This window comes from Cariama cristata, unplaced genomic scaffold, assembly GCF_000690535.1.
Source record: "Cariama cristata isolate BGI_N322 unplaced genomic scaffold, ASM69053v1 scaffold14030, whole genome shotgun sequence".
NCBI lineage: Eukaryota > Metazoa > Chordata > Aves > Cariamiformes > Cariamidae > Cariama > Cariama cristata.
In genome coordinates, this window is record NW_009596470.1 from 12,129 (window position 1) to 21,504 (window position 9,376).

Sequence of the window (9,376 nt, forward strand, 5' to 3'; positions counted from 1 at the left end):
ATGCAATTAGAATACTAACATTAACTACATAAGATGAGGCAAATACTTTGCCTTGAATTTATGGAAATAAGTTGTGTTCAGACAGATAATATTCCTTTTCCATGACCTACCTTTCAGCTGCTGCGTGAATGCATAATAAGCACTCAATTTAATATTCACTTCTGTAGTCATGACACTGGTTTCAGATCAGTCATCCGATGGATTTATGCCAAAAAATCCCATACCCATTTCTTTCAGAAGATGTCTAAACAGGTGCAATCCTTTGTGCAAATTTCCCATCACAATGAGAATCTCAGAAGCTGGAAGAATAATTTATATAGAGCTAGCTAAAGATTAATTTTCTAAAAAGCTGACATGCTTGAATTACTGCCGTTTCACATTTGTGTGGACACAAAACCAAATCTGCAACAATTCTGCAAAAGTTACTTCATTTATATTGATTAGTTCACTTAAGAAATGGTTAAAAGTTTAAGCATTGCATCTTTGTCTGAAAAGTCTACAGGTCAGCAATTTGGCTTGGTAAAACATCTTGTTATGACAAGATAACCGCACAGAGTTTTCTGTGATCAGAATCTTGAGATTTCTTCCAACAACGTAATGTAAGAGTATGTCACAAGGTAGAATCTTGGAAGAGTTCTTTTTAAGTAGTATTAACAAAAATAGCCTCTCCTTCAGAAAAGGTGTTAACTATGTCAGCTTGACTGAATTTAACAAAAGGGGTTAAAAATCTAAGTGGGCCATATTTTTACATTGAGTATATAATTTAGACAAAACGGTTCTACAGATACATCTAGTAAGCAGAAGAATACTGTCCAAAGTGTACTGCATAGGTATGTGTACCAACTGCTGTCCACTGGAGACATCCTACAGTAGCTATAGTTCCAACTAACATAAACCTACTGAGCACAACCTCAAACAATCCTTGATTCCTTAAAAAAAACCCCAATTCTGTATGACTGGCCATGTTTTGGATAGGATGCACCTACTTTTCTGGGTTTTTTTGTTTGTTTTTTTCACCGATTAGCAATACAGCAGAGTAATTTTAAATTTCCATGACTTATCTCCAAGAAAAGCATATACACACTTTTATACAGTCTGGAGTGAGATCAGTGTAGAACCAGGAATTTATAATCATCAGCAGAAGTGCCCGCTGCTCATAACGTTCACAAAACACCAGTGCCTGAAATTTGGCTATGCAACAGTTGGTGCCAATCTGCTTATAAAGGAAATGCTGCTGAGGCATAGTCTTCTTACAAAAACAGGGCATGAGGGCTTCATTATTAAGTGTTCAACAACAATTCTCAGCTCGGTGAAGAGAGTCCTGAAAAATCAGATTTAAAGAGAGTTTTAAAATCCTACAGCATTTATTAAAAGTAAGTATCATCTAAATGTATCTTTTTCATTCACTTCTCTCAAGAACTCCCACACACTCTAGTTAGCAAGTTCTTTAGATCAACTCAGTGTTGCAGTATCTTGCAAGAGTTTCAGAATTCTTGCCCTTTAACACATTAACATTTTAATTAACTTTAGTTCAACAGCTTCCAGCTGAGGACAGATATAAAGACAGCAGAAAAATTCCACCTTCAAGCAAAAAAAACTATTAAAAAAAGAGAGAGTAATGCTTTATCAGAAATAGCATAAGGAGTTAGGAGGTAATTGTTTGTTTGTGCTGCTTCTTGCCAGAATGCAAGAACCCTGCACTCTAGAAGCAACTATTAGAAGACAGACATGAGAAATAAAACCCACACCACCAGTTTCCCTTAAAACTACATAAATGCCAGCAGAACATATTGGGTAAACTAGTTCTATCAAAACTTAGTTTTAGTATTGCACAACTTGAACCATTTTTAGATGCCAAAGTAGTAAAGTGCCTTGATAGATTTTTTTTTTTTTGGTTAAAAAAAAATACATGTACTAAGGTGGAACAATTGATTTCCTACAAAATAGCAGTGAATAGGAGGCAATTCAGTTTATGATTCTCATACCTTTCTTTGCATACCGTGGCAGCCAAAGCCACTTCCTTGATACTTTAGCAAACCATTTTCTAACTGAGTAGTGATCAGACTGGTAGGTATGTTCACAAAATCTTATGCTATACAACACTTGTCATAAGAAGAGTTCTGAGAAAGCACTGACCTGAGAAAATCCTCATAGAAATATTTATGGTTCAAAGTTTAAAGAAATACTATTGGCTTGACTAACTTTCAAACGAAATCAATAATGCTCTATTTCAATTATAATTAACTTGACTTACGAATTTAACTAAAGGAGGTAATGAACGTGTTTAAGATAAGAGATTTTTTTTATTTTTTTTTGGTCAACATTACACAAGTTCGTAAGTGCCTGTTCATGTATAGACTTAGACTCAGATAGGCCTGGAATCTAAAATTAAGGGTATTTTTCTGGTAAATGGTTGCAGAACAATTAAAAGAATTTCTTCTCCCAAAGCATAGTTATAATTACACAAGCATGTTCTGAAAGCTCCCATTCAGGAATGGTGGTACATTTCAGAAAAGTTCAGTTACATGAAATACATGTAACCTTGAACCAGCTGGTTTTTTAGCATCCAGATGTACTCCACATTCTGTAACTATCATTTGCAGATTTAGTATTACAAGTTACGCATTCATTTTAGAATGAAAAATTTCTGAGTGCCTAACACTATGCAGTGAAACATTAACTTCCAAAATCAATTTAGTGCTTACCGACAGTATGGATTCCGCCGAGAAGAGTAGCGCAATGTAAGAAATCTATAGTAAATGAACGGCTGGAGCAGGCTCCCTTGCCCACTGAAAGAGAATAGAGAAGTAGAGCTTAATACTGACCCAAAAAAAAAAATCAGGACTTTTCCTAATAAAAGCGAGCAAACTCATCTCAAAAATTCTAGATTGGGGTCACATTGCTTCAGATAATCTAGTTCTGACAAGAAAAAGTACATAACCATACACCTACAAAAGCAGAAACTTACATTATAGAATAAAACTGCTCAATGAAGCAGTTAAAGAAGTGCCATTCTTGAACTGATTTTATGAAATCTTTTTATATGCCTCATTTCTGGTCGTAGGCAAAGAATCACAGAAGTTATAGTGGATGCCTGTTCAGTATTAAGAAAAAGCTGACTGGTCAAGCACAGAAATGGGCTGACATAAATAGTCCAGTCACAGCAAGCTTTTTCAGCTCTAATCATAGCACTTCGAATATCTGGACCATATTTCTAGCATCTTTTGCAAAACTTCTCAGAACACAGTGGAGACTATTAGAGATGTATTGACACATTAATACAAGCTGATATCCGACTATTTCAGTTACACCAAAACTGAGGTTTGATACTTTACACAGCTGCCATTTCACATAATGGTGCTGTAAAATAGTGAAAGGGTAGCATACAACAATACATAGCAAAGCACACAAATACCATGAGTTTAATTTTAATGACTAAAGTTTCTTTATATAACACAATATTAAAAAGCTCTCTTTGAAGTTGAACATGACAGTTCCAGTAACTACAGCTCCTTCAAGTACAAGCAATGCGTTTACCCCGAAGAAAAAATACAAAGTGAAAAGGAGAGGGAAAATAGGAAATCTTGCAACTGTACAGTATTTACAAGCAATTTAATATGCTAATACAAATTCTCACAATAGCTGCATTTAACTATTACACAATTTTAAGATTTGGTATATCATCTTTTATGAGCTTCCATATCTACTAGATGATATACCAAGTAGCAACACTTCACATACTAAATTCTCTGGGGGCGGGGGAAGGGGGGCAGATTTTCCTACAGAGAAGTTTAAAGCACTTGAAAGTTTCAGATACTGGATGCAGAGCATATCTGTCAGTTTCTAAGTGGTCTTAAATGAAATGGAATCCTTCAAGGCTGAAGCATTGACGTGTTCAGCGGACATATCAAAAGATAAATTATGCATTCTATCAACTTCCAAGAAGATAAAGCCTCCCTTCTGCTGCCTGCGAGACCACTCAAGACAAATGCTCTCACTGTGCTATGACTTGTATAGAACAAAGGGCATTATTTCCCCTCCAATATTAAAAGGCAATGACCCAAACTTCAGTGACTGGCAGGTTGCAATGCCTATATGATTTTAGCAGGATTCCAACACCACAAGACCCCCAAAATGAATTCAACAGGCTGCACAGCAGGCAAAACCACATGGAATAAAAAATGGGAAAAAAAAAAAAGGCAAGGGTCACCAGTCAGAAGTAACACAGGAGAGGACATAACCTACTCCTGCTTGCATACTTTTAGCACAATGAAATTTCATGCCACTTAAATTTCTGGAATCTAACAATTAAAAATAAGAGTTCACTTTCAGTGAAGGTAAAGAATTTAATATTCTATTACACTGCTCAAAATTAAACTTGCTGAACAACGTAGGAGAACACAAGTTACAAGCCTGAAAAACTTTGTTGACCCAACAATGTCACCCATGCTATGAAAGGGAAGGGTTTTTTGATGCTCAGTTATATAGGAGTGAATGCTTTTCAATTTCACGATGCACCAACTTGATCAGCCAGAACCATACAAACGGACATCTGTGATCCACAGAGATCTCAACTGCAAAAAGTAATCTTCATAGAATCATATCATAGAATGGTTTGGTTGGAAGGGACCTTAAAGATCATCTTGTTCCAACCTTCCTGCCATGGGCAGGGACACCTTCCACTAGACCAGGGTGCTCAAAGCCCCATCCAACCTGGCCTTGAACACTTCCAGGGATGCGGCATCCACAGCTTCTCTGGGCAACCTCTTCCAGTGCTTCACCACCCTCATGGTGAAACTTTCTTCCTAATATCTTATATAAATCTACCCTCTTCCAGTTTAAAGCCATTGCCCCTTGTCCTATCACTCCATGCCCTTATCAAAAGTCCCTCCCCAGCTTTCTTGTAGGCTACCCTTAGGTATTGAAAGGCTGCTCTAAGGTCTCCCCAGAGTCTTCTCCAGGCTGAACAACCCCAACTCTCTCAGCCTGTCTTCACAGGAGAGGTGCTCCAGCCCTTGGATCATCTTCGTGGCCTCCTCTGGACTTGCTCCAACAGGTCCATGTCCTTCTTGTGTTGGGGGCCCCAGGGCTGAAGGCAGTACTGCAGGGGGGGTCTCACCAGAGCGGAGTAGAGGGGGAGAATCCCCTCCCTCGACCTGCTGGTCACACTGCTTTGGATGCAGCCCAGGATATGGTTGGTTTTCTGAGCTGCAAGTGCACATTGCCGGCTCATGTTGAGCTTCTCATCAACCAACACTCCCAAGTCCTTCTCCTCAGGGTTGCTCTCAATCCATTCTCTGCCCAGCCTGTATTCATGCTTGGGATTGCCCCACCCAGGTGTAGGACCCTGCACTTAGCCCTGTTGAACTTCATGAGGTTTGCACAGGCTGACCTGTACAGCCTGTCCAAGTCCCTCTGGGTGGCATCCCTTCCCTCCAGCGTGTCAACCACACCACACACCTTGGTGTCGTTGGCAAACTTGCCGAGAGTGCACTCAATCCCACCGTCCATGTCACCAACAAAGATGTTAAACTTTGTTTAACCTTGTGTAGAAAGTTTCTAATTCTGAAAATATTTATAGTAATTCTTACCTGAAGAGCATAAAAACTGTAGCTGGCATCAGGAAAATTTCATTGCAAGCAATGAATTTTAGAATATTCTGTTGATTAGCATTCAGTTTCTCTAAAAGATTTCTCAGAAAGGGCAGGCTGTTTGAACTTCGTGCCTTTAAAGAAGAGAAAAGGATTGCCAGAAAACATGCAAGTTAAACCTATCTTCTCTACCACAAAGAAACCAAAATACTGACAATCATAATTTACAAGTTATTTCAGCATTTTAAGACTAGACCCTTTAAAACTATTGAGATTAGTATCCCAAAGAACACTACTGGAAGCTTGGAACTCCATAATTATAGAGAGTTCAATTAAAAACATGAGGTGCTGCAATTCCCTCAGCCACCCATTTTAGGTTCAACTGCATAGAGATGGTCACAAGCCTTACTCTGTCCACTAGGAGGAAGTGCCTATGGCAGCAAGATAGCCCAGAGCGGAAAACCAAAGGCTGGAGTTACATTAAGCTGCACAAAGCTCTTCACTGAGCAGCAGGTCCAACTGCCAAGTATTTTGCTTGCTAGCCTCACCCTGCAGTTTGTGATTTTACTACTGAAATAGAATATTGAATTTCACAGGTTTATGTGAAATTCACAAGCTATGGTTTAGCTCAAAGAGACATGTCTTAAGTTTCAACTTAACTGTTACATAGCTTTTGCATCCTTCAAAGAACAGCATTTGAAGAAAAATAATTACTGTCAACTCCTACATATCACTGAGTCATAACAGAAAAGGAGAAAAAAAAACCACACACCAAAAAAAGACTTCTTAGATTTTCTGTGCTGAGATTCCATACTACAATTTCACTCGTAATTCCTCTGGTGCAGTTACAGTTTCCTTTAGCTACAACTCAAGTCTTTTTATAAACCCCAAGAATATCAACAGTATTAATCTTATCATACTTACATCAAGAACCTTCTTTGTATATGTGGCAGCATGAAGCAAAGAGAACAGCAGAACTGGAAAAATACTCACTGAAGCAAGCGATAAGGAAAACTATAGGCTGCACAAGTGCTTCATTTCTCTGTGATGTTGTGCTAACACAGAAGTCACACCTTGATGGCGCTTTGGAAGAGGATGGCTGGAATGACCTGTACTGGATTAAGACACATATTTCTAACATCTATATTTACAGCTCTTCCTTTTGCATCTTACACTGCTTCACTGTGCTTTTTTATTAACTTCAAAACATGTGTGTCTGCAGGTATGCAAAAGTACAACATATGCCATTACACACCAGTGCATTTCTACTGAAATGTAATCTTTCTGCATGAAAGACACACATGAAGTTACTACTTAAAATCTATCAAATAAATGCAGTCATCATATTTTTAAGAGATTCTACAAAATGCATTTCTTTACAAAAGAACGTGCAGTTGCCAGTCATTCAGATTTTAAGAGAGCAAGAATGCAGACATTCCTCTACCAGAGACATTTTAAGAGTAATACATTAAGCTTACATACAAAGTGGCACAAAGGAAAGTCAGTTCTTACATGTCACCTTTGGCGAGCCACAGGAGTAAGTCTTTTTTTGCAGACTTTATCTGTTTAATAACTTATCTGAAAAAGCTACTACTAAATAATTGTCTCTCTACATGATATATGTCCTACTTACAGTGAGGAGTCACATAAACTCTGTACTGGTAATAAATGAAAGTTAACAACTTCTCAAAGTATCACTTGAGGCTAGTCATAAAATCCACTGAACTTAAGTTTCAGGAAAAGAAAAACTAAGTAGCCAGAGACTGCAGTGCACTAGTTATAGAGGTGATTAACCTGAATATGGATCAACCAATATAAGCCTCTCCTATTTTACAGAGTATGTTCTATGAATAGCAAACATATTCTAGTTTAAACTAGTTTTTCAAATCATAGCACAGGTGATGAAAAGAATCAAGTTTTTAAGATATTTAAAAACATTACCAGGATGACACAAGTAAAGGATACTTGTAACAGGGTAGGAATTCACAAAGATAAGAGAGTACAGCAGGTAGTGGCAGCTGTCCTCCAGCAAAGCCTGGGCCAGAAATGCCCTGCTAAGCTGAAAGTGCGGTAGCCTTTGGTGTAGTCGGAGGGCACTAGTAACAGCATTTGCCAGCAAGGCACGCTGATAAAAGCTTGCTGCTTCATGCAACCTGCAAATCATCAGAGGAGATGTTACCATATGAACCAAGCCCCTGCTCAGAAGTCTTCCACCCCTGAGAATTGCATCACAATTGCACAATACCTGAAGTATTTCTATTATCATACATAAGCACTATTAGTAAAATACAACTCAAAAACTGGTAACACTGACTTACTGCAGGTGCCAAAGGTAAAACAACTCAATATATTACTCTCTCACTACACATAAAAACATGCATTTGCCACTACTTTACAGTTGCTCAGCATATTTTCTAAACACATCTAAAATCTGTAAACTGTTCTGACAAAAAGTACCCAAGTAAGCTGAATAATAAAAGTTTACCATTACCTGAAAAACAGCTCTATGAAAAGGGAGTGTAGTTATTTTGTAACTTTTTAATGCTATCTTACAATATTACAATACATACCCTAGAAGAGGCAGGACAAATAAAGCTGAGCAGTAAACTGTGAACAAGCGGGAAATCCACATTGCTGTGTCCAACTTGTTAGCCATCAGAAATTGCTACATTAGAAGAAAAGAAAAAACCCAACCCCCACAGGAGTTGGTATCAATATTTGCATACAATGAACATTCTTCTCTTCTACATTAAATTGTAAGTCTTTCTCCAACCTTGACTAGAAACATATTATAGCTCAAAGTGAAGAGCACCTTTTTGTTGTGATACTTGACTCATATGACGTTACTAACCAGATCAAAAATAGCTGGGCTTCCTCAGAACAAAAAGTGACTAGAAGCATATTATAGCTCGAAGTGAAGAGCACCTTTTTGTTCTGTGATACTTGACTCATATGACGTTACTAACCAGATCAAAAATAGCTGGGCTTCCTCAGAACAAAAAGGCTCCTTTGTACATTACAACCAGATATACTGGCAAGATCTTCTACGAACGCAGTTTTTCTATACAAACCAACCTCACTAAACAGCCAGCTTCAAAAATTATATCATGCAAGGTCTTTAGACCTGACTGGCTTTTTCATTTATGGCTTCAAGGTTCCTTTTAGTATACACTGCACACACCTGGGGCTAAATGTCCAGAATTCCTACTGAGGAGAAAAAAAACAAGGGGTCAGGTAAAGTTAGCATAACTATATTATAAGGAAAGTGGTATCATTTTGGCCTACACATTCTTGGCCTCAAAAAAGCAAAAAGCTTTTAACGGTAATCTAGCACCTCTCCTGTTGTTGAGTTCTCCTTAACCACAGCCCTTTTCACTCCTGATATAGTCCCCATTCCAGAAAGGCTCTAATGAAACACAGCATGCTTTTGGCTATTAGGTGCCTAAGAGTCAAAACATCAGCTTGCTTTCGCCTGGAAGAACTCAAAAATTTTTTTCCGAATTTGAACCAGCTTTTGAAGAAGTCTCTTCTCCTCTATGTTCCTAGACCGTTTTTACAAAAATAACCAGAAGTTAAACTAACTAACCTGCAAGCGCCTTCATATCACTATCTACTGCCTTACTTACACAATATAACTACAGACATATAGCTGCTGCCACACGGAATTAGTTTTGATTGAGGGACTTCCGAGAACGGCGGCGCAGCAAGAGCACATTTTCAACCAGAAAGTGAAAGAGCCGCTTCCCCCTGCCCGCAACGGGCGAGCAGTCGGCCATACCGCCATT

General features: G+C 38.3%; 1 protein-coding gene across 1 annotated transcript; it reads right to left on the reverse strand.

Annotated features, from left to right (window-relative positions):
• Positions 1 to 1,101: 1,101 nt before the first annotated feature.
• On the reverse strand, positions 1,102 to 8,251 carry TMEM33 (transmembrane protein 33). Its single transcript, XM_009706309.1, has 6 exons — positions 8,162 to 8,251; positions 7,557 to 7,744; positions 6,516 to 6,583; positions 5,592 to 5,725; positions 2,706 to 2,789; positions 1,102 to 1,321 (listed from the first exon to the last, which is right to left on the reverse strand). The coding sequence occupies exons 1-6, from the start codon at positions 8,245 to 8,247 to the stop codon at positions 1,192 to 1,194; spliced, it is 690 nt and encodes a 229-aa protein (XP_009704611.1). The 5' UTR covers positions 8,248 to 8,251; the 3' UTR covers positions 1,102 to 1,191.
• Positions 8,252 to 9,376: the final 1,125 nt, after the last annotated feature.

Coding starts and splice junctions, on each gene's coding strand:
- TMEM33 (XM_009706309.1), bottom strand. CDS start 8,247: ATGGCTAACAAGTTGGACACAGCAATGTGGATTTCCCGCTTGTTCACA. Junction 7,745..8,161: donor TTTGTCCTGCCTCTTCTAGG/GTATGTATTGTA, acceptor GATGATTTGCAG/GTTGCATGAAGCAGCAAGCT. Junction 1,322..2,705: donor CGGCGGAATCCATACTGTCG/GTAAGCACTAAA, acceptor CTGATTTTTCAG/GACTCTCTTCACCGAGCTGA.